The 26,451-nt window shown below is 36.3% G+C and overlaps 1 protein-coding gene across 3 annotated transcripts in view; it reads right to left on the bottom strand.

The window, feature by feature from the left end:
• Positions 1-26,451, bottom strand: part of SOX5 (SRY-box transcription factor 5) — a 936,670-nt gene that overhangs the window by 199,528 nt on the left and 710,691 nt on the right. For all 3 annotated transcript variants that reach the window (XM_084877223.1, XM_084877224.1, XM_084877222.1), the window contains 3 exons: positions 17,409-17,495; positions 7,340-7,512; positions 2,881-2,949 (listed from right to left, as the gene is read on the bottom strand). In XM_084877223.1, coding sequence (XP_084733349.1) covers positions 2,881-2,949; positions 7,340-7,512; positions 17,409-17,495 — 329 coding nt within the window. The remainder of the gene's footprint in view (positions 1-2,880; positions 2,950-7,339; positions 7,513-17,408; positions 17,496-26,451) is intronic.

Below are 26,451 nucleotides of genomic sequence, written 5' to 3'. Positions count from 1 at the left end.
AACCCACAAGGCAGATCTGTCTAACAAATTTAAGGTATTGTATGCCTTTACCAATATTTGGACCAAGTTAATGTCATATATTTCAATTGAAACCAAAATTTTAAGGGAAGCCTATTTTTGTGGAATAGAAACACTGATGTCTGCTATTCTATCAATAAAGGAATTACAACACATATTTTTCTAAAGTCCAAAGCAACAACAGAATAAAACATCAAAGAAAATGCAATCAAGATGAATAATGTAAATTGGTATGCTTATTTCTACAAGGTTTTAAAGCTCCATATTTAAGAAAGAAATAAAGTAGCTCAAATTCAAAATACGTACATATTTTCTGATATCAAAGAAATTTTAATCTATGATAAATATTCTTATGTGAGCATTTGATTACATATGCATTCACAAAACATTATTTTATAATAAAATTTGTTATATAATTGATTGCCTTCTATTGTAGCAGGTTTGATTTTTGCTGTTCTTCCTACTTGACGTATGCTGATGAGGAAAATGTGGAAAGAAGAAGAGAAGAAAGAAAAAACATTCTCAAAAATATGGTAAAGATTTATGTGAGAAAAGCAGCATCTATTCTACCTTCTTAATCTTTTATTTCTACATTTACCAGCATATCAGTGCCTCTCATAACCGTTTGAACAATCTCTCAACAGACAATTTTAAATATATTATGCATTTCATAACTATTAAGTGCTTGTAAGACTGCACCAAATTAACAATTTATAAAATATGCTTTAGCACTATGTTTTTAGTTAATGAATATACTAGAAGCTGTGAAAATGAATTCCTTTCAGATTATCAGTCTTGCTCAATACTTATTTTTACGTGGAATATTCCCTACTTCCCAAACTCTTTTTTAAAGTAATAACTTGATGGATGTTGACTCTGTCAGTATCATTTATCTGTACTAAAACTAGAAAGAGGGGAAAACACACAGATATAATATCTCAACATCTCTCTTAATGTTTTTCCCAAATTACCATCAGTGTGACCTTATTCCCTTTAGGGACTAATGGGTATGTGTTTTTTCACTCTGGGAACTAGTGGAAGCCAGCAGCTTAACATTTTGATCAAATGAAATTCTAAGCTTTTAAATTGCTCATACTTAGCAAAATTTCTATTAACCATCAGAAAACTTTGTCTCCGATCCTAGCTCTACTTGTCACTAGTTGTGTAATGTTGGGCAGGTCATTAAACTTGGCATGAATCCATCCATTTCAATGCTTGGTCATTATAACAGAGCTTAAAATCCACATTATATATATGCAGTGTTCATAATTATAAAATAATTTTAAAAAAAGGAACGGAAGATGATGATTACATTTAAGTGGTCAAACAAAGCTTAGCCTTCTACATATTTAAATATGGGGTTAGATACATTTTTGCAATTTTGCTTAACAAAGGACTTTCTCAGTCTAATAAAAATTTGTAAAAATTCAGAACTATTGGTACCTTCATCAAACTATAGCAAAACCAAATGGTTTGCAAAGGGCAACATCACTGATTATGGAATTGTGCCTTATTTATATTGAGAACTTGCCATAACATTTTTTGTTATAATAAGTTTTCAATAATGAAAATCATTTTAAATCTGATACCATCAACTAAAACTATACTCAAAGTCATCATACTTAGACTAAACATGGAAATCCAATGAACAGTTTTAAACTATTGAGCAACCATACTTCTGATAGAACATAATTCATTAGAAATATGCTTCTAATAATCACAGTTAAGGAAGGTGAATATTTTGTTTGAATCATCTCACTGAGGCTGTGACCAGTTCACTGAAATCTCAGGGAGAACAAGAATGAATAAACCCTGTGTGCTATATAATCCAGGAAAAAATAAATTAGATACAGTGGAATAAACTCTGTTGACAAAGAAGTCTAAACATGATTAACAAATGAAATTTTTTTGACACATTTTCTTCCATCTTTTATGATATCCACTTTTAATAAAATATATTGGGTTCTCAAGGTAAAACTTCAAGAGTACAAAAAATGTTTCCCCACATAATCAGACTGCAAATCTAATAGTGGCTTCCAGGTGGATGATGTTACACATAGATCCATGACTCAGGTTCCTCTCCTTGCTAGTCACAGCGAGTATGTACTGAACACTTACTATTTGTATTGATATTACACTAAAGCCATCCATCCATGGCTTCATTAAATCCTCATAAACACTCCATGAAATAAGTGCTTCCAGAAAAGGAATTTTTAGGAAGGGGTACAAATTCTGTCCAAGTTCGTGACACTAGTGTCAGAGACAAAACATCACTGACAAGGTATTTTTTCCTGGTGTTACCAATACAACTGCTTTCTTTGTTCTTAATTGATGCTTCTCATCATTGTGAATTTCCACATAAGAAAAATATGGAGGTTATAAATTCCGCTGTCTATACTAAGGGTAAGATTATACTTGAACAGCAAATCATTATGTTTTCTAACTTCAACCTTTATTGTACATGGCTCTTGAGCATACAGCAAAGTTCTTACTGCCATGACTAAATGAAAACCCATTCTACCTTTCTGCTTTGTTTCCCCTGCATTTCCACCACTAAGAACACATTTATGGCACATTTTACATATGAAACAACAGAGAAAATTAAACCTTTCAAACATTAATTTCCCTTCAATATGGGATGAAAATTGCGGTCAGCCTGCTTAGACTGAAACTCCCTGACACTGGAGGGCCCGTGACAGGGTCACCGCTGTATCATTCTCCTGGCACAGGAGGAAACACAGCATGAATTAGGTTGAAAGTAATTTTTACTCTATAGACCATTTCAATCAGGTACATCTAAAAAATGAGAAACAAATATACATTTTTTTAATTGGGAGAATGTATGAAATTATGATTTCTGACCTGGATCTGTTGCTGAAGCAAATTGATTTTGTGTTGTTGCTGCAGAAGTTGCTGCTGCTGTCTGGCAATCTGTGGAGAAATAGCACATGGGACAATTTAAAGTGTATTTATCAGTCCTGTGGGAAAATTATCAATGTTCTGTTTCTCAAAGTTTGATCTGACACTGATTATTAAGATGATGCAAATAGATAAGCTTATGCCTGTACAGTACCAGAGGTTTCTCATTAAGTAGATCAGTTAAGACATTCAATCTTCAGGAACCATCATGGCTCTTTGGGCCTAAAATGAATGATGCCCTAAGACACTACAACAGTGATCTAATCCAGTATGAAATGTTCATTTCAAAAATCCCACTTCCTGGCAATATCTTAAAAATATACTATCTCTGACATTTTCAGCTGTTTTCTATGAGAGTATGGATGAAACAGGGGGATTTTGTGACCCAGGAATTCAGAGTAGCACAAACTATTGTAAGATGCTTTATTTCTTAGTGAGGTTTTGTGTTTGTTGGTTGTGTTTTGGTAAATACTGTCCTCATTTCTGCCTCTAAACTGCCAACTCCTCAACATACTCCAATCTGATTCCTGCTCCCATTTTCAACCAAAATGATTCTTAATCAAGTCACCAGTCACTTCCATTTTGTAAACTGAGAACTGATTTTTAGTCCTTACATTTTGACCTATCAACAGAATGCAACACTCAAAGCTTTCAGTGATTCCAGCACCTTCTTCCTTGACTCCTAGTACACCATGCTGTCCTGATTTTAATCCTAAATCTCAGTCTGTTCCTTCTCAGTCACCTTTGAAGGCTTTATCCACTGTTGCGGTGCTATAAGGCTTAATTTTAGATGTAATTCTTTTCCCTCTATATCTATTCCCATATGTAGTCCAAGTGCTTATAAATTTATTTCTGCAGACTGGACCTCTGCGTCAAGCTTCAGACCCACTTATCCAATGACATTCCCAAAGGCACTTCAAATTCAACAGGTTAAAAACTAAACTCAGTTGTGTCATCTGAAAGATAGCCATCTGAAATGCCAGCAACTAGCACCATCATCCGTTATTTGCTCTGATAATATCCTCTTACTTATTATGTACTATGGTATGGGTCATGAATATTTTGCTCACCATTTGCAAAAAGCCTGAATAGTTAATGCAGAATGCTTGATTGAATCCACAAGAAGAGAATTTTAAAACACATTATTGCATCATAAAGGGTAGGCTACCTTCTCATGAGAATGTAACATAACTCTCCTGTAAGCAAGCACTGGTTCTTATCCTCACCATTGCCATTTTCATTAAAAAGTGTATTTTTTTGAATTCAGTATCGGAAAGCTAAAAATTCAGGATAAAATACAAGTAAAGTCCTTTACTATGAATGAAAGAAAGGGGATGGATCTGCCTGGCTGCACAGTGAACTTTCTATTTCCCTTATGAATATCAGTACAACTATGTTTATTGTAATGTTTTCTTTTATCTTAGGAATATAGTACAAACACGTTTTTTATGCAGAAGGATAGGAAAGGAGATAGTAGAAAAGATAAAATGAAATTCATTTTTCCCCGTAAGTCCTGTTCTTTCCTCCCACACCCCAATATTTCAGTTGATATTAAGGATTTATCAAGAAACTGACCCCTTCATACCCTTTCATCCTTCTTCCTGTTCCAAGTTACTGTTCCCTCTTGCCTGAATTATTGTGATAGCCTCCTATTTGCTCTTTCTTCTTCTGTCCTTGTTCCTCACAACCTATTATAAAACAGCATCTAGAGAGATCATTTGACAAGGGAAATTGGTATTTTTTGAATAGATGAATGTGGAATGGGGCTTATGATCTGGTGGAAAGGCTGATCAGTGAACAAGATCATTAGCATCTCTAAGGGTTATCAGAGGAAGACTAGAGTGTGCAGAGGAGGCATGTGCTGTATACTAAGTAGGGAGTGTTAAGAGGAGAGTCAGAAAAGAAACTCTCAAGAGAAGATGAACCTAACCTGTGTCTTAAGGAAAAAATACTAAATGTCATTCAGAGATATCCCCGTGTCCTGACGAAAAGAGGAGTGACCACAGTGTGTTGACTACGCATGTCAGAAATGCATGGAGGAGAGGACCTGGGAGAGCAGATAGGCTCTGGAAAGCTGACCTGCGGCCCTCAGGAGGGATCTTCTCACAGGCTGAGTAGGCATCACTACCTGGCATCTCTCCAACATAGGGAAGACATTCTGGAAAAACTTAAGGATTTCTCAAGATCAAAGGAGAATGTCAGAGAAAGTAAAACATTCTAGAACCTTGTGATGATATTTGGGGATGGGCCAGAATGTGAAAGAGAAAGAAAGGAGCCTTGCTTTCTATTAGTGATTGCTCAGAGTTTTAGGGACCCTCAACCCACCAAAGTGGGGATTTTTTTTTTTTTTTACAGAGAAATAACCCTATCTGAGCTCCAGTTTCAGAGGCTCCCAGAATTTTCTAGAATTCAGATGTCTGATGGTACTGAAAGTTAAAAAAATACATGAAAAGACGTGTTTTTCTAGACTATCATAGGCTAGCATTCTGAACTGTTTTATTATAGGAGGGTAATGCAAGAGAAATATGGGCCATAGCCAATAACAGGGCAAATATATATTAAAATAAAATGATGAAACATTTCATTAAAAATAAAAATGTCATCTTTCTAGCAGATATGAACCACCAAGTAGAGAGGATAATTTGAAAATAGGGCATCTCTTCAAATATATTCTGAATATTTCCTTACCCCTAACAACTATGCTAGTTTACATTTTGAGAGTAGTTTGGAATGAGTGACAGTACTGAGTACCTCTGACTAAAGAATGACTCTCCTCCAGTATGGATGGTGAGTGTATTGAGCACAAAACATAGGATGTTATATAGGGGTGTTGAACTCAATCAGAGAAGGGGCCAAAATCTAAAATCCAGCCTAAATCGCGGGCCGAATGGTTTACTGAACAGTCATAAACTGACAATGTCATAAACTGACAGCGGAGTGCAGTGATGACAGCGCGGTGCGGGCCACATTGCAAGGCCTGGCGGGCTGGATTTGGCCCGCGGGCCTTGTGTTTGACACATGTGCTCTAAAAGATGCACCATCTCTATATGGACAACTAGTATCCTCTACCTTCCCATCTCATTAATAGCAATTTTCCTTTAAGAAATAGTTCTTATGCTTTGTTACCAGTTTCTCACTATGTATAAGTTCTTCTATATGTCATTTCTGACTATCTGATTTCTGCTACAAAAGCTCCATAGAAGCCACACTATTAAAACCAACAATAAGAATCTAAATGACAAATATAGTAGATTCTTCTGAATTTGTTCATTTTCCACTCTTCAGCAGCTATATACCAGTATCTCCAAGGATCTACCCTTAGTTCATGTCCATTTTCTCATAATTTCACCCATTCTCTAAGTCAAGGCCTATGAACCTGCTATTTCTATGAAACACTCTGGGCTCAAGATATTAATATGGCCGTGTCTTGTGTGTCATTTCAATTTGAGCCTAAATGTTTGATCCAATCACCCCAGCTAAGAAATACTGCCTTGACATACAAGTAACTATTTATCCAATTATTCTTCTTATATTTCTTCAAATAACTTACCACTACTTGAGATTATTTTGTTAATTTCTTTTTCTTTGTTAATCACCTCTTTCCACTGGATTTTGGGCTTTGTCATTCTGGTTAACTGAGGTAGCCTCAGCAGTTAGTTAGCTCAGTGCCAGGCACATAAGAAGCACTTGGTTGAAAATGAATAAAAATTATCTACTCCAGTGTATTGAACTACCATGTCTATGTAAATGATCTAAGACATTTAAGTCAGATCTCTCTTGATTGGTATTTCTACCTTTCTCTCACTTACCTGTAGAGGGACAACCTGACAACAGCTCTAATTCAACACTGTATAGTCAGCTGCTGTTCCAAAGTAGCCCTCCCCCTGACCTTCCCTATGGCTCAACACTTTTCTTCTGCCTATTGTGCAACTAAACGTAAATCTTCCACCTGTTTATTGCTTTCTTCTTTTCTTTTTTCATGGTCAACACCCTATTTAGTTTAGATTCTCACTCATTTTTATTATATAAAATTCCTGCCCCATAATTGAAATTTTACTTTACATGGTGAATCCTACCTATTCTTCAAAGCTCCATAACAAACACCTGTTTCATGAAATCTTTCATGTTCCTGACTGCAAATGTTCTCTTGACTCTCCACAGTTTTTGGTACTTCTCTCATGACCTATCGGCACCTTGATTATCATTACTTCCATGTTACTCACAACTAAAGCAGTGGATAGCTTTCTTCAGATCAATGTGCTTTGCCATTTGCCTTTTTACTTATTTATGTGGGCAAAAGGGGAGAGGGGCTTTAAATGATCTTTGTACGCCTAGGGGAATGGCATAGTAGCAGGCAAAACCAAGCCTGAGGAAACTGACTATGTCTCTATTTCTTACTCACCTGTTCTTGCTGCTGCTTGGCCAGCTCCATTTGCTGGCGTTGTTTCTCAATCTGAGATGCAGCCAGTTTCTTCTGCTCATCATGGGCAGCTAACAACTGCTCTCGCAGACTGGTCAGCTGATTGATCATACCCATAAGCTGCCTCTCCTTCTCAGCTAGGCTTTCAGGAGTTCCTGAATATAACACAGCAAGAAAACATAGGAGAAAAGAAAAATGAGAAGAGAATTCTTCAATGACAATGATTCTATTGTATTGAGAACTATTCCAAATGTAAGGTTCTGCCCACAAATCAACATGTATTTCTTTTTTTTAGATTTTAACTCAATAGTAAAATATCATCATTATTTACCCATCATGAAATATCAGAATGAATAAATGTTTTAATTTATTTATATAACAAGTAATAATCTATACTTCCCCCCCCCTTTTATTTCACAAGTAAACTGTAGGCTGACTAGCTATTATTTTTAATGTTCTATGTTGAGGCTTGATGAACATAAGAAGTATAAAGTAAAAAGAGGTCTAAAACACAGTGCATGAACCTAATTAGCTTTTAAATCAAATTAAAGAGGCAATACAAAGACATGAATATTTAATAACCATAATTATTTTATTTTATCTCATTGATTTCAGAGAGAGGAAGGGAGGGAGAGGATGGGATAGAAACATCAATGTTAAAAGAAAATCATTGATTGGCTGCTTCCTGTACACCCTCTACTGAGATTCAAGCCTCCAACCCAAGCATGTGTCCCAACTGGGAATTGAACGATGACCACCTGATTCATGGGTCAAGGCTTAACCACTGATCAATACAGGCTGGGAAATAACCATAATTATTAACAGTTCAAGGTGTTATTAGCAATGATATGATTCCTTAAAAAGAATCTTGAGGAATCAGAACTAAGGAATCAAACATTAAAAAAGTTGGGAAAATAGCCAAGCAAGTCTTAGACTCTTCTCATATGTCACTTAGACTTCCTTTAAGATAGCTAGCAGAGAAAATACTCAAGTTTGAGGATGTGCATTTAGTCTATCATGAAGTAATATAATGTGGTTGGAAAATGAACAGACCATATTATGAGCAGCCAATATTACAGTTAAATCCAAGATTTGGAGAAGTCACAGCAGTTATTTAAAATAAACAGTATGTTCAAGATTTTAAAGTACACCAGTGGCCCTAGCCAGTTTGTCTAAGTAGATAGAGCATTGGCTCACAGACTGAGGGTCTGGAGTTCAATTCCAGTCAAGGGCACATGCCTAGATTGCAGGCTCAATCCCGGGCCCCTGTAGGGGCATTTGCGGGAGGCAACCAGTCGATGTGTCTCTCTCATTTGTGTCTCTCTTACATTAATGTTTCTGTCCCTCTGTCTCTCCCTTTCCTTTCCACTCTCTCTAAAATTCAATAGAAAACTATCATCTTAGTCAGATTAAATATATATTTGAAGAGGAGAGCAGTTCACTGAAACAGAAACATTATCGCTGTGAATTGTTCTAAAACTCACCAGATAGATAAGATCCCTATGCTAAAGTACTAGTGGAGGAGAGAACATACTTTTTTATTACAATTTTCACTTGAAACATAAGACACTAAGCACTATTTTAATAATGCATGTGCCACCTGTATTTGTAATTAGAAAGAAGAATCTGTTATAACTCAGTCATCCTTTCCTATCCCACTGTATTTCTCCCTACTAATTTATGCTGAAAAAGCATGTGTTTTTTTTTTGTGTGTTTTTTAAGACATAGTTGTCAGACTTATTGACTTTCATTTTCATGTGCCCATTTAGAATGGGAATAAAGTACCTAATGTAATTTGCATGGGCTAGAACAGAAACATCCAGAGAAGAAATTCTGAGTGAATATAAGGTAAGAATCAAGCCATATATCCCCTGCCTTATTCATTGCAGGTGCTCATTAGATTGTCATTAATGATTTCTTTTACTTCAGATATTCAGATCATCCAAAAAGAAGGACATTTATCCCTGCCTGGGTGGCTCAGTTCATTGGAGTGCTAACCCATACACCAAAGGCTATAAGTTCAATTCCTCATCAAGGCGCATGCCCAAGTTTTAGGCTCCATCTCTGCTCAGGTGAGGTCAGGAGACAACTGATAGGTGTTTCTCCCATATTGATGTTTCTCTCTCTCCCCCTTCCTCCCCCTCTAAAAATCAATAAAAGCATATCCTTGAGTGAGGATTTTTTTAAAAAGGACATTTACTCTAAGAATAACTATATGACTATTGTAATTAGAATCCTAACATTAAATTATATAAATGCTGGGGCGGTTTCTTAAATGAAAATATTCAAATAATGGTAAGATGTACATCTTCATACACTGTCAATAGAAAAGTAAACTGCTATCACATTTCTAGAATACACACTAGGAAAAATAACACATATCTTGTCTTATAAGCCTCTCATCTTTAAGAGGATGCTTTCACTTCTAAAAATTTATCCTAAAAAACTATTAAAAATGAAGATAAGTGTTAATAAGTATTTGTAATGAAATATGAGAAACAATCCAAATATCAAATGAGAATAGTAGTAATCAAATAATTAGGGGATAGTCAAAGAATCATAATGATATGGGAATTTGTTCATAATATAAAGCTAGGTTAAAAAGTTGGATAGAAATGAGACTTCTGTATGTACACCTCAATGCATACACACATATAAATTTAGAATAAACAAAGAAAATGTATCTATATATCAATAATGGCTCTTTCTAAGGAATGGGAATATAGGTCATTTTAGTGTTTTCTTCATAATATATTTAGAAAAGTTTCTACAATGAACATTATTACTATAATAAAATGTCACCAAGGTTGGTTCTTTCTAAGGGTTGTGAGCAAAGGATCTGTCCCAAACCCTTCTCCTTGTATGTAATTGGCCAACTTTTTGTTTGTTTGTTTTATTTTTGTTTTTGTTTTTTCTGTTTCTTCACATTATCTCTCTTTGTATATATCTATGTCCAAATAATTTCTTCTTTAGAAGGATACCAGTCTTAATTGGATTAAGGCCCACCTGAATGAACCCATTTACATTTAATTACCACTATAGAGACCCTATCACCAAATACAGTCACATTCTGAGGCACTAGGGGTTGTAACTTCAACTTAGGGATTTTTAAGAAGACACATTCAACCCATAATAGTTTTCTCTACACACCTGACAATACAACACAAACACTGCTGTGCATGCTTAGGGAGGGCTCCTGTTTCAGATTCTCTTCTCCATTTCCACTGCCATGCTTTATCTTTTTCAGGAATTGTTTTAGCAAACTTTTAATTAAAATTACTGCCATTGCTTTTTTTTTTCTACAGGCCTATCCTCTAAACAGGCACCAAAATCAGCTTCATAGGAAACAAATCTTGTCATATCACTTCCTCTGTTTAAACATTCCACTACCTTCAGAATAAAATGTCAATTGAGTTTTAAGAATGAATTAATTCATTCAAAATATAACCCAACCTTCCCACTTCCTCTGTGCATCTAAATTCTAGTTACACTGAATTTCCCCCCCACCCCATACTTCCCGAATAACATCCTTTATAAGCGCCAACTACTTAACCATTCAATCTTCATGCTGGAACTCATGTGTTATATTCTTATGATTTTTTACATTATTCCCACTAGTAACAACCATTCCCTTCCTTAGGAATTCAAATAGAATGTCTCTTTATTACAGCACTTACTCATTGATTTATCTTATTATCTTATTTTATCTTATTTTCACACTTATCTCCTAAAGTCAACAGACACAGTTGTGACACAATAATTTTTAGTTATCAATTTAAAAATATATATATTTTATTGATTTTTTACAGAGAGGAAGAGAGAGGGATAGAGAGTTAGAAACATTAATAAGAGAGAGTCATCCATCAGCTGCCTCTTGCACACCCCCTACTGGGGATGTGCTCACAGCCAAGGTACATGCCCTTGACTAGAATCGAACCCGGGACCTTTCAGTCTGCAGACCAACGCTCTATCCACTGACCCAAACCGGTTTTGGCTTAGTTACCAATTTTTATATCTTCATTATCTATGACAGGACCTGGCATATGCCAAGCCATCTAAAACCATTTAATGAATAGCATAAAGAATAAAGTCCATTCCCTTTATATCACTCTGAAGTTAAGCATACCATATAGCTAAGGGAAATGAGGAGATGGGTTATCTGATAAAACAGTTGCATAAGTATTTTGGTTTTAGCTCAAGAGAGGTAAGCCAAGGAACTTATTATTTGTTGAATAACATTTTCCCATTTTTATAAAACCAAGATAAAGAAGTAAGTCCCATGGCTTCATCTCAAAATTATTTTTGTTTGTTTTTGCTTTTTTTACCCTTACCTAAGGACATTTTCCCATTGCTTTTTAGGGAAAGTGGAAGAGAGAGGGCAAGACAGAGAGAAACATCAATGTGAGAGAAACACATCTATTGGTTGCCTCCTGCACCAGCCCCAACCAGGGCCCAGGCCAGGGAGTAGCCTGCAACCAAAGTATGTGTGCTTAACGGGAATCAAACCCAGGAACCCTTGTTTGCAGTCCACCCTCTATCCACTGAATGAAATCAGCTAAGGTTTAAAATTACTATGTTTTTTTACATTATCCCCCAGTGTGTGGGGTGGAACTAACAAATGACCTTATGGATATTGGAAATTCAATAATAGCTTTAAAACATTCTAGACTTTAAAAAGAACATTCCTTAATATAATGTAACAAAAGCCACCAGGGAAGGAAATCAGCTTTAGCCATCCCCCTCTAAAGTAAGATATATCACCATCCACATACTGTTTGGATTCCTTCTTCTGCGTAGTTTCTATAGCGAATGTATTGGGTATCCTGTTAACCTTAAGCCATATTATAAATCAGTCATTTCCACTACCTCTCCTTACTCCAGACTACAGTCATCTCTTATCTTGATTAATACACCAGTTTTCTAAACCATTCTACCTTCCCTAGTAAAACCCACTCTACCTGCTTCCTCTTCCCCTACTAAAATCCATTCTCCAATTACAAGTTCAGGAAAGGACATCAAATCATGTCACATGCCTGTATATATTATAAGATGCCATATATATAATAACATTCAAACTCCCTATCCTTAGAAAGCCCTGAATGATCTGTCCTCAACTTCTATGGCATCATCACCTCCCGCTTTTTCTTCTGCAAAAACATGGCCTTCAGTCGCATGCCCTTCTTTGAATTTCTCTACAACCAATATGCACACATGCTCCCACTTAGGCTTTTGTGCTCCAATAGTTTCCCTTGGGCAACTCTTCACATAGATCAGGATTTCCCAATCGAGACACTAATATTTTGGGCCATGCAATTCTTTTTCTGGATATCTGTGTTTAGTGTCTCTGGCTATGCGCTGGTACTACCTCCTGCCTAGTTATAACACGTCAAAAATGTCTCCAGGCATTGCCAAATTTCCCCTGATAGAGCAAAATCATCCCCAATTGAGAACTACATCAAATGGCTGGCTCCTTTCTTTAATCTATTCAGCATATTCCCAGAGTCCCTTGTGTGTGCCTCACACTCATCTAGGTGCTAGAGATGCTACAGTGTACAATCGAGCCAGACAAGAATGTCTGGTTTATAGACTTTGCATTTAAAGAAAGAGATCACCCATCAATAAATAAATCAAACTCAGATCCAACAAGTTAGCAGTCTTTGTTGAATGAAATGAAAAAAATAGAGCGAATAAGTAGACTAACGGGAGAGACTCTAGATGTACAGCTAATGCTTCTTTCAGTGGCGCTCTTATCCAACAAGAGAGCAAAGCAGAACCCCTCGGATTTATTACTTGGGATCTGATTCTTATCCCCAGGCTGCTTGTTTTCAAATGGTCTAATGTTATTTAAACAGAATTATCTCTTTCAGGCCACACACTGAATCAACAATCCCTTTTATCTCAGAATGTTACGTCACCTAAGAGGGGATCTACTTTAATCCACATGCTCAGTCCACACAGGGTGTCTTTAGTTCGCAAGTCCCGAAAGGCCATCCTATTGCTGAATGGATTATTTCCTCGAATCCATTACTGGCCTTACAGAGCTATTTGGTATTTGCCTTTATATCCCAACTTCTAGAAAGTACAACATTATAGCTTTCAAAAAAGGCCTTTTTTTTTTTTTACTGTACTAACTTCAGTTGGCATTTTCTTTACCACCAGGCACCACACTTGGCCTGCCTAAATGAATGCCTTCTGAGTAGGGTGAGAAAGGTCCACCAGGGACACCGATGGGAAAGAAACCAGGCTCTAAAGAATTCTTCAAAGAAGGCAGGTGGAGAAACTGATCTAGGCACTTCTGAGTGGCCTAGCCAGAAAACCTCTCAAACAATGCCCTTCTTTTAAAACCTCACCGAGATAGAAATGCTATTTGAGAGAACTTTAGATGCAGATATTTTTTGTTATAATGCTACAAATACATTTATACAAAGGTTGCAATGATTTTACTAAGGACAAATGATCTGTTCAGATTCATCAGAGCCACCATGGGTCCCCGATACTGTCCTCAGGCGAAGTGCCAATGCAGTGACCTTCAGTGTAGTGGAAGGTCGTGCTAGCTGAACAGTGTGTGGCTCAATGGTTGCCAGCTGGGGTGCAGGCGCTGTGTTGTCCCCTTTCCAATAACTATGAGGCTATAAAAGGTATTGCTTTCTCCTTCACAGGACCCTTATTCAGTGCCTCTGCTTTAGATAAGGGAGAAAAACTCTATACACTGTCCCGTTACACTATATGGCTGATTTGAGAAGAAGAAATAAACATTTTCTTCAGGTAGCTAATCAGTTTATGACATAGATGGACTGCTTGCTGTCTGCAAAGCTTTTTAGGCAAACTGCTTTATTCTGCAAAACTGGATCAAGTGTCCCTGTGTGTGTGTGTGTGTGCATGTGTGTGTGTGCATGTGTGTGTGTGTGTGCGCGTGTGTGCATGCACACACGTGTTGGAGGATTGTTTCTAACGTAATTTTAACATCTAATTACTTCACATTTCCAGAGTACCAGACCATAAAATGGTGTAAATTCATACAGGCAAAATAATCTAACCTGAAAAATAATTTTATGCTTTTAAAAATGGTGACCTTTACTGACTCACATTGTTTCGTAAAAAGTGAGACTGACTTTAAACAGGTATAACGGCATGTGTCTGTCTCACATTGCTGTTTCTCTCTTTCTCCCCGTCCCTTCTACTCTCTCTAAAAATCAATGGGAAACATATCCTCGGGGGAGGATTAACAATAAAAGAGTTTATCATTTTTACTCTTTCTAAAGTAAAAACAAAACTAAACACTTCTTTGAACTTTGCCAAGCTATAATTTTACTATCTGTCTACATGCCCTGAAAGTAATTCACTCACAACTTGAAGCCAGCACTGAGGAACTGAGCTCAGGCCTCACTTGGCTAACATCTTAGATATTCAGAATAGGTGCTGGGTGATGTGTGCACACGCACACACTCAGACACCCACACATTCACTCACTCGCTCGCACTTTTCCTGGAACCAAATTAGGAGACTTGACTTGGGGGGAGGAACACTACAGATGATGTGTGGTAGAGTTGTGCACCTGGAACCTGTATAATTTTGTTAACCATGGTCACCCCAATAAATTCAGTGAACAAGAAACTAAAAGGTAAATGAAAACTGATCTGATTAAATAGAGGAGGAAAGTCTCCATCCACAAGAAGACTCGGTAAATATTGCAGGGGCTGTGCACATCATAATATTGAATATATGCAGACATTCTATTCAAATAATTATTCTAAGGTGCCATTATCATCTAATAATGGAATAAAGGTCATACTGATCTTTCCCCTACCCTGACCAAAAACAGTGTACACAGTGTATGATCCCATAAGACTTACACCTTTATTTGCCTCATTAAAAAAAAAAAAAAAAGCTGCCAAACAAGGAAGCCATTGTTCTTGCCTAACTTCTGAGGTGGCATGAAAACCACATTCCTGGACACCACATAATCATCCAGTCTGACCCCCCCAGATCCATTAAGTCAAACTTATTTACCCCCAGAGGGCAGCACACCATTGTATCCTCCCCACTTTCCAGCCACCTAGGAACAATGGGCAGTAATTGCAACTGTCATGGGCAGTCAGCAGGAAAGGCAGCCCAGCACAGTGCTCCCAGTCTCCTGCCAAACCTGATGCCTGATCTGAGCACCTAATCACCCTGCCCCCGACAGGAGAAAGAGCCACGGCTGCTTTTCAAACGCATCAGAAAACAGCTTTTTGAACAGAACCAGAGGACAATAACCAAACTTGCGCTATGAACGTGAAGCTTAAAAAAAAAAAAAAAAAAAAAAAAAAACCCTCAAAATTAAAGACAGAAACTTCTTTTGTGAGGGCACCACAGCTCCCTGAACTAACCCCACAGGTGAGCCTGAGAGGACAGGGGAGCACCGTCCCTCTGAGCCTCTCATCACTGCTGCTGTGGCTGCTTTTAAGTCTGACTTGTGAGCAAAACAAGGGAGGGGAGCATGTTTGTCCTCCAATGGAACACGATCACAAGGTTGGGGACCGGAGGGCTTCTCTGGGCTGCTCTCAGTTATTACCTGGGTCAGAGGAGAATAAAGAACCCGGGAGAATAACCAGCCCTTTATCTCAGGCGCAAATGGGTTAAAATGCAACCAAGTAATATAAAGGCTATGCTGCCTGAGAAAAGGACACTATTTTGTTTTCTTTAAACTTTGTTTTTGAGCTCTTTAAGGCATATTATTATTTGTCTACATTGGATTCCATTATAGATTTTGTTGATTAGCACCCGTTCATTCTCTCATCACCCATTCCCACCGAGTCATAGCCTGAATATACCTAAACTCCAAATGGATGATGGAAAGTGAAATACGCAAACATTTTTGGAAGTGTCATGTTATTGAGATGTTAGTGGCATGTGGACCAAACATTTTAGAAGACTAATCTATGCTTTGCCTTCCTCCTGGATGCTCTGAGGTAGAGCCTCAAGAGAGACAATGGCCTCTCATTGGGAGAACACCTGTGCATGCGCACATATGCAAAAATTTATTTAATGCCTATATTTCTACATGCATATTAATATCCATAGATGTTCAGTTCCCACCACAAAGTATACAGAGTAGCATATAACAATATTTTAATAAGTACTTTTTTTCTAAAAATATTATCCTTTAGAACTCAGAACTAAAAGTGTCCTACTATTAGCAACAAACAGAAAACCAGAGATTGCATACATTGATCTGAGAAAACACACTTTTAAATTAACTTGAAAGGACCATTTGACCACATTTTTATATAAACTTTAATCTTCTCCTTTTGTTATTAGTATAAGTTTATTAAGAAATGAATATTCAGCCTGGCTGGTGTGGCTCAGTGGTTGAGCATCCACACACAAAGAAGGAGGTCACGGGTTCAATCCTCAGTCAGGGCACGTGCTTTGGTTGTAGGCTCAGTTCCCAGTAGGGGGTGTACAGGAGGCAGGCAATTGATGTTTCTGTCTCATAGATGTTTTTATCTCTCTATCCCTTTCCTTTCCTCTCTCTCTCTCTCTCTCTCTCTCTCTCTCTCTCTAAGAAAAAAAATCAAAAAAAATCAAGTACAAGTAGATATAAATATTCAGCATTATCTGATACCCATATAGGATTTTCCCTCTTTGTTGTATGCAATTTCTGACTCAAACACACACACACATACACACACACACAAAAAAAAATTTTTAAAAAAACAACAACAAAAATTAAAAAAACATCAAAAACATTGCCCTTATTAATACAAAGCACATTTCTTTTAAAATTTCCCCATTAATCACTCTGGTTTCAAATGTAGATTATGTACATCCATACTTCTAATATGCAGAATATGTGAAATCACTTCAAAATATGCAGCTTTGAACTCTTCTTTAGATATTCCTATTTAAGAAGTAAATCACATATCTTTTCATGATGAAAACCCAAAGCCTTCTAAAGCTACAGGAAGGTTATTTTATTAAAACAACACACCACTTATCCCATAAGGTACAAAGAGAGAAAATAAAGACCCTGATACATTTTGGATCGAAATAATTGTAAACATATTACCTTTTATTTCACCGAAGTTCCCTGAACCCATTGCAAGAAGCTTGTCTTTCCAGTCCTTTGATAGTAGCTTTTCAATACTGGGGGTTTCTAAGTAAAGAAGGAGGGGGAAAAAATAATGTAAGCAAATCAACATGACTATTTTTACAATGGAGCTCATTAAAAGCCTATCTGCTAAAAATAAGGCCCTCCCTACCCCAGCCCCAGTTCATAATGACTTCATCAACAAACTGATAACAGGGGAGGAGAAAAAAAGAATGTGTTTTGTCACCTGCTGTTTCAAAATCATTAGCTTTTCCCTCTTGCAGAACAAAGCCCTTCTAATTCTTTATGACAATGGGTACATATAAACCTGCAGTTCATTGTTTCTCAATTTGGTGAATAAATTCCTGCTATAATGGGTGCTTGTCAATTCAGGGTGTTAGTCTGCAGTCACAAAAATAATTATGTTGATAAAATGCAGGGTAAAAAAAAGGCAAAGAATTAGCTCTTAAATCTGCTACATGTAATTATATCCCTCTGTGTGTTTACAATTACATCCACTTTATAATATGTGTTTAACATCGTGCGGTGGTAGGCACACTGTGGAAAGATTTGCTGCGAACATTAAAAAAAAAAAAAAGTTGGTACAAAGGACGCTTTACAAAGATTGCAAAATCTAGAGAGGTGAGTAATGCTTTTAATGGGCACTTATTATTTACTTATTTCAGATTTGTGTCACACTCATTTTCAAATGCCCTGTATTAGGACAGGGCGCACATATTGTAGAGACCAAAGTTATGCGTCCCTCTGATATTTGTTTCTACGTACCACATGGTTTTGACCTCTCCTTTTTGTGTCTGGCTTTTAATGCACAAGTAAATATAAATGCTAATAAAGTCCCCAAACATTAAACTCCCTTCCAAACAATGTAATTGTATGTTCTTGTCAGCATTTAGATGGGTACACAATTACAATGGCTTTCAATCCCACGATTAGCACTGCATTCAGTTAGAAAATGGAGTGTACTAAAAGATAAGTGTCCCAGTATGTGCCATCTAAATGACAATGCCCACACTTATTATCTAGATCTAAGACATGCACTGCCATTCTCCCTATTGGTGTTTATGTGTATTTGTGTTTGTGCAGACAGTTGTCTACCCCCTACTAGCCACATAAAGGGAGTACATGTTAACGTATCAAAGGGACCGTCTGGCCTGAAGACCATAAGATTATTAGAAACTGGCTAATTTTCCCCACATCAATTGCATTTTAAGGCACCTTCATCCTCATCTTTAGCTAATCTATCTACTTTTTTTAAGGCTCTGATCTTATAGCCCTCAGCTGTATCACAAAGCCTATGTTTGTTTGTGGTTTTTTTTAAAAAAATATTTTTTGATAACAGAGAGGAAGGGAGAGGGAGAAAGAGGTAGAAACATGAAACATCAATGGTGAGAGAGCATCATCGATGGGCTGCCTCCTGCATGCCCCACGCAAGGGAATAGAGCCCACAACCCGGGCACGTGCCCTGACCAGGAATTGAACTGTGACCTTCTGGTTCATAGGTCGACGCTTAACCACTGAGCCATGCCACCAGGCTCGTGTGGAGTTTTCAACAAAGTGAAGGTGAAATTTCTTTGGAATAACTGTAACAATCTGGAATGCTTTGTTTTCAGATGTCAAAAATGTGTGAAAAAGTAAAATGGTGAAAAAACGTCTAAAGTATTACTGTTTTATATAGTCTGTATGTATGGTGAAAATTATATGCATGTATACACATATATTATATGTCAAAACTATTGTGTGCATATTTACATATAGGATGTGTGAAAGTACTTATTTTCCTTTGTAACAAAATACATTTCCATTTTTTTCACATTTAAGAAAAAGAGCCTAAAGAATTTACTTTTTCTTAAAATATCCATTTTATAAAATGGTAATGACAACTATATAAGCAATAAAATGGATTAAATATACTCTTACTGTATTCGATATTTCTGATTACTGAGGCTGTAAAGGTAACTTTAAATACTTCTGCAAAGATTTCCACTGTTTCTCCATTCCCTGTAAACACTTCATGAGTGAAATTATTTTTTAAACCTTATCAGAGTAGGTCAAACAAACACCACTGTTTCTTTTTCCTAGCACTCCACAAAAATTCTTGAGAAGCATGTAAACAGGGCACAGCCAATATGGTATTTGCAATAGAGTACTGTCAGTCATTAAAAGCTAACAAACCTTTGCAAAGCAGGAATGCAGCAATAGAAATCCATTGTGCACTAACAATAGGCTCCTGAACCTCCCGGCACCAAAAGCAGACCATTTTACTTTTAAGGCTATTGTCTGCAAAGTCCATGACAAAGCTTTTCCCCTGCAGCTAGACAAAATATTCACTGTAGTGTGCTCATAAAGAAACAGAAGTCTTCTGTCTAAGTTGCAGAGTTAAAGAAACAGCCACCAGATTTCTGAAACCTGCAGAACATTCCTGGCCTCTTTATTAACTTGCATAAAGATATAAGTCTCATATATAGAGCCACTTTATTTTCAAGTACCTGACTTTTAAGGTAGACTACAGAAAAAAGGAATAGCTTCTTTAAGGCCAGGTAATTTGAAAGATGCAAAATCGGAAACGCATCTAACTCCTGGTTGTTACACCTGTGGCTGAATAAAGACACTCATATTTGCAAATGGATGGGATATATACTTTAAATTAAGGTTCAATAAACAATTATTGAGCAGCCTATGTGCCAGGAATTCTACTAGATGATTTTACCTGTATTCTCTCATTTAAGCATAGCAAATATATGAAGACTCTGGTTGTGTCATTATATCCATTTTACAGATTAAAAAAAGAAAGAAAGAAAATGCCTTGTCTGAGGTTTCACAAAATGTAAGGGGCAGAATTGAGTCTTAAGTTTTATTTTGTTTTTTCCCATACAAAACCCTAATTTGCTTGTCAACATCTAAGTCGTGAAGATAGCCACTGTACTGAGGGCCAAACGCGAAGCCATGTACCAGGCCCTTTGCCTATGGTATCTTAAACTTCTCACACTCATCTTCTGAATTAGATTTTGGTGCATACATTTTATGATCTAAGCAGCCAAAGTTTAGGGATCTATCACTACCTTGCCCAATATGGAGTTCATTCCATCTCAAAGTCTTATTAGCTCTTTCTACTACAAACACATTACTTCATTTCACCCGCTGAACAAGTGTGAACAGGATGGAAAACTATTGTAATTGTGGGAATATGAATGGAGTCTCCCCACAATGCACCACCCTGGCCAGTAGATTATTTCCAGCTAAAAACAGTGAAAGCCTAACAAACTCAAGAGATGTTTTTCTTTGTTTGTTTTTTATTTTTTTATTTTATTTATTTATTTATTTATTTATTCATTCATTCATTTATTTATTTATTTAGAGAAAGAGAAAGTGAGAAAGAGAGAAACATCAATGATAGAAACATCAATGATGAGAGAGAATCATTGATTAGCTGCCTCCTGCATGCACCACACTAGGGATTGAGCCCATAATCCAGGCATGTGTCCTGGCCTGGAATCAAACTAGTGACCTCTTATCTTATGGATTGACATTGGCAGAGCAAAAGTTATGTGTGTGTGTTGTCGTGTGTGTGTTGTTGTTGTTTGTGTTTTGTTTATCTCCCCTTACCTGCCTAAAACACTTAGACAGAAAAACTTGCTACAAGAAGGGCACTCAAGCATCGTCATCTCAACACATATGATAAGTGTGGCAGATGAGTCAAGCAAAAACCTGTTCACTAGATGCCCCTTTGCCTCTAGGTGGCCTTGCAAGAATTGGTTTTTTACCAAATGTTTGCTTTTTCTCAGCTATCCGTGAATTGCTTACCTCCCTTTCCTTTGTCCAAAATGACATTTTGCCTCACTGCCCTTGGAATTTCCATGCTATGTGAATTCCCCATGCATATGTATTAAAACTTTATTTTCTTCTGTTAATCCGCTATATGTTCTTTGAACTCCTCAACCAGCCAGAAGAACTAATGGGATGTGGGGAAAGTTTCCTGCCCCAACATTATTAACTCCATTGGATGGATGAAGTAAAAACTTGACAGGATAAAATGAATTCCCTGGATGACATGAATCTATAAGCAGTATGGTGGGATTAAAAGCCTGTATTTCCTACAGTTCTCATTTTGTTCTCAATGCAGCCCCAGAGTATGACTTTGAACTCTAAAATTCTAGAAAATTTAAGAAACACCTATGACCATTTGGTAGAGAAATACAACAAAATGAAAATGTATTCATATAGTGAAAGACTATTACAGTGTTTCCCCGAAAATAAGACATCCTCCGAAAATAAGACCTAGCACATGGAAAGATAAAACATCCCCTGAAAATAAGACCTATCGCAACTTTGGGAGAAAAAATTAATATAAGACACTGTCTTATTTTCGGGAAAACAGGGTAGGCTATAAGTCAAACAATTTGGGTTCTCATAAAGACTTTGACACTGGCTAACTTAAAGGGACCAAAAGCACATTGTTTTACCCACTTTGCCTCACTATCTGAGTTGCTGTGAATCATAGAGCTTTAAACAAACAAACCTAGTAGTTTACCAGCTACAACTGTTTCAATTTGTTTCCAGTGGTAGTTCATGAAGGGATGGTTAAGAAATGATCTCACAATAATAAGCACAATGGGTGGACACGTACAAACGACTGAAATTTCTCTAAAAAATTGTAAAGATTCTATAGAATATTCATAATGAGAAATGTAAAAGACCAAATGGCAAAATCCCAATATTTATAATACACCTGTTCATTAATGTGTGAATATGAGAGAAGTGAAAGTTGACACAATTTGAAAAATGTATTATGTAAGTGCTGCTGCTTCTGTGTTTTTGGAGTAAAAGAGATAGTATTAAATATTCCATTTCTGAAATGCAACATACTTTTATTAATATATATTGAACTGTGTTTTATATGATGAGTGAGGGATGTTTGTGTGGTTAATATTTCCAAATGTTCAAATTCATTATTTTCATATTAAGATATATCATAATTTTAATGCAAAACCTTTTAAAGATTTTCTTGAGATTTAATTCTCCCAAGCATTGGGGTATCATGGTTGATTTGAAAATAAAAATAGGGCTCCCTATTTTAAAATAAGTGTGAGGAATAACACTTATTATTATTTGCATGACATTTCATTTGCAGATTGATGTCAGATGCAAACAAAATTGTGTCAATGGAAAAATTTATTATAATATCCATTTTTTATATGAGAAAATGAAGGCTCAAAAGATACTTTGTCTGACATCACCAGGACAGAAAGTAGAACAGATACAATACAAAACCAGGTACTCTTAATTCAAGGATCTGTCTCTTTAAAGAAAAGGCAATCTGTATTTACTATAAAAAAGAAAATAAAATGAATAGTAATAAGTAAACTGTGAGATGAATTAGAGAGATATAAAAAATGTCCTTATCAGCATATTAACATAAATATGACTCTAAGTGGATTACTCTGTCCTTTTTTGCCAACTGAGCTCTTTGGATATGTTTGCTTGCTTTTCCTTCTCACCCTTGCCTCTTTTGCTCACATATGCTTCTTCACATCAATGACTATAGCAATCCCCACCAGCGAATGGCCCCCCCAACTGTGCCAGCCATTGTTACAACAGCATCCTGCCTCTTTAGGGCCTGTTCATTCCCTATAACTCTCACTCCTTTTTCCCTCCAGTGCCAAACACTCTTAAGACCGACTCCCTCATCTGGAACAATGAGACCTAGAGACTCTTGCCAACATATTGTAATTCTCCAACAAGCTGCCAGTGCCAAGAATTAAACCACATTTGCTCCAGTGCAGTAGCTTTACACACAAGCTCAGGTTTTCGCTTTGTGTTTATGTAGGTTTTCCCCCTTAATCTCCCTTGAGCTGCAGTGCAAAGCTCATTGAAAAATCAAACAAGCAAAAAATATGTATGTATAATATTTGACTTTTTAAACAAAGTCCCAGGAGTTAGGTCATACCAAATCGACCACTGTTTATATTTTAATTTTGTAGCTTAGACTAAGCTATGTTATTGCTGACATGTGATAGGGTGCATAGTCAGGAATGGGAGTTGTCTTTTGAAAGGAACAACACTATGGTTTAACTTCAAAAATCCACCACTATCTTCTTTGAAGTCAAAAAGTAAAAGCATATGTAAATTATTCATGTCACAGAATCAGAATTTTAAATCTGAGATGATTTTTAGATATCATTTAGATAATAAGCATTTCATAAAAGCAATTTACTAAGGCATATATTGGACATAACTAGAACAAATTGTTTAGTTACTAAAACAAACAAAGTAAACATTCCACTATCATGTAAATCTAATTAAACATTAAACATATTTACATTTCTTTTTTATAAGATTTAGATCTTCTTATGTGCTAATGGACTGTCAATCTTTAAGTGAGTAATGGATTATACAATATTATTTAAATATTTGACCAAGCAAAGTAGGGTTAAAAGAGGACTGTTTTGCTCAACTTGGTAATAGCTGGTTTAGAACAAACCATTTTACAGACTGAAATTGTAAATTAAGGTTAAAGCTATCCTAAGATAAAAAATCTATCAATGATAAAGGCAGAACTTGCAGCCTCACTCCTAATAAACTGCTCTTTTCCATATACCATACACAAGTTCCTTTATTATAGAGTCAAACTTTCAAAAATGAAATGTTAGTACAGTTTTATTCATCTCATCTAGTTTTAGACAACAGTTATATGACAGGTGTTCTGCATCCTTAATCTCTTTTAGAATTAGATAATGTTAACTCAATATTCTTCCCTTAGAAGCTTTCACTAGCTGGCCCCCCAAAACGGAAGAATAAATGCAAGTTAGTGTATGCAGCCAAATGCATTTTTCTTCACAAAGCTAATTACAATTCAATAGGTTGATATTTAATTATTAAGTAACTGAATTTTTTTTTCTGAGGGAGAGACTGAGCCAAATCTGGAAATCATACATCAGCAAGATTATAATTCATGTTGACAATAGTGGCCTGTCCAGAAAACATTTTGAGCAAATATTAAGCAATGCAATGGAAGCAGTGTAAAAACTTTTACATATCTGGGAAGTTATTTGTGCAATGAAGACCAGAAGGCCTTGGAACAGTCCAAGTAGCCAAGCACTACAGCTAGTCTGCCACTGGAAATGTCAAGTTCTTCGAGGAAATGTTAAAAAATAACACATACCACAACACACAACAGAAACACATCTGAAATTCCAAAGCATTAGGATTTCAATAAGCCTCATTTTTATATGTCATTATCCTGCAGTGAATGAAGTTTTAGAAATAATTCACTTTTAGTAGTGCCAGAAAAAATAAAAATAAAGTTGTCTGGCCTGCTGATGCAAGTTTTGAAATCTTTCATATGGAATGAGTTTTTGGATTATTGCAATATCTAAATCATTACTCACAGGCTCAATTTTTATCTTTGCATAAAATGAAATATTACATACCTATTCTTTATACCCAATTTTGTACCACATTTTAGAAGAATAGCACACAATTAAATATACCATATTCAATACGTATAATTGTTTCATATCAACAACTTTGAATAACCTTGGAAGTACTCCTCATAAGATGGATCTATACTTTCTACACAAAAATTTCCATGAACAGATAGACTTATGAAAATCTCATAGTTTTATCTACCCCATTACTCAGAAAATAAGTGTATTTTCTTGCACATTCTACACCACTTTGATTTGTTCTTGATTGAAATATTAGATTCCAGAAAACATAAGAAAATTGAGAGCAGCATTTCAAAAAGTAATTGATAGAGATCTTCCTCTGTACAAAATATTTCATGTTTTGCTACGAAATATAAAAATAACAATTTAATGTCATATACCTTGATTCTATCACTTACTAGTTTTGTGACCTTTGGCAAGTAATTTAACTACTCTGCTTCAACTTACTCATCTCTAAAGGGAAGCATAACTGCATTTATCTCAAAGAATTTTTAAAAAGAATGAAATGAGTTAATTTATATAAAGAGCTTAAAACAATGCTAGGCACACAGCAACATTCACACACAAAATGCTGACTGATATTACAACTACAACTTAGTGCACAACACTCAAGAGAACTATTTCAAAAATCAAATGAAAGAAATGTATGTTTCACTTTGCCCATCACTAAAAGTACTGAGAAATCAAAAGCCTCATCCAAGGATACTAGTTCAAATAATCCTATACATTTTTATGATAATGTTTCACTTGTTATCTATGATTGTTATGAATTTTTCAGTTGGTTCATATCAATAAAGATGAGATAGAAAGAGATGTAGTAGTATTAGGGACAAGAAAATTTGTCACTTGCATTGGTTCAAGTATGATTTGTCCCAAAACAACATAGAAATACAAATATTTCAACTAATCTTTGCCTGATTTTTGTTTTTTAATCATTACCCTAGGACATGTTTATTTTGGAGAGAGGGAGAGGGAGAGGGAGAGGGAGAGGCAGAGGGAGAGAGAGAGAGAGAGAGAGAGAGAGAGAGAGAGAGAGAGAGAGAGAGAGAGAAACTTTCTCTGATCTGGGATCAAACCTGCCACACTTTGGCGAACCAACTGGCAACACCAGCAAGGGCCTTTGACTGATTTTTTCCCCTTTTTTTCAATATATATATTTTATTGATTTTTTACAGAGAGGAAGAGAGAGAGAGAGTTAGAAACATCAATGAGAGAGAAACAATGACCAGCTGCCTCCTGCACACCCCCCACTGGGGATGTGCCTGCAACCAATGTATATGCCCTTGACCGGAATCGAACCTGGGACCCTTCAGTCCGCAGACCGACGCGCTCTATCCACTGAGCCAAACCGGCTTTGGCTGACTTTTTTTTCTTTATTGACAGTTGTCTTTCTAACTTTTCAAAGGTTCTATTTGATCCTCAACAATGGCTAAAGCTTTTACGTCTGTACGTTGACAAGTGAAAGGGAACAACAAATAGCTCTGTAGTGCTCTTTACCCAGGGTCACTCAGCCAACGGTAATAGTTATTATTTTTATTTATTAGCACGGTAGCCCT

This window comes from Pipistrellus hanaki (assembly GCF_964339955.1).
Source record: "Pipistrellus hanaki genome assembly, chromosome: 3".
NCBI classification, from domain to species: Eukaryota; Metazoa; Chordata; class Mammalia; order Chiroptera; family Vespertilionidae; genus Pipistrellus; species Pipistrellus hanaki.
Note: the sequence above shows the minus strand (reverse complement) of the source record. Positions and strands in the feature narration are given on the sequence as shown.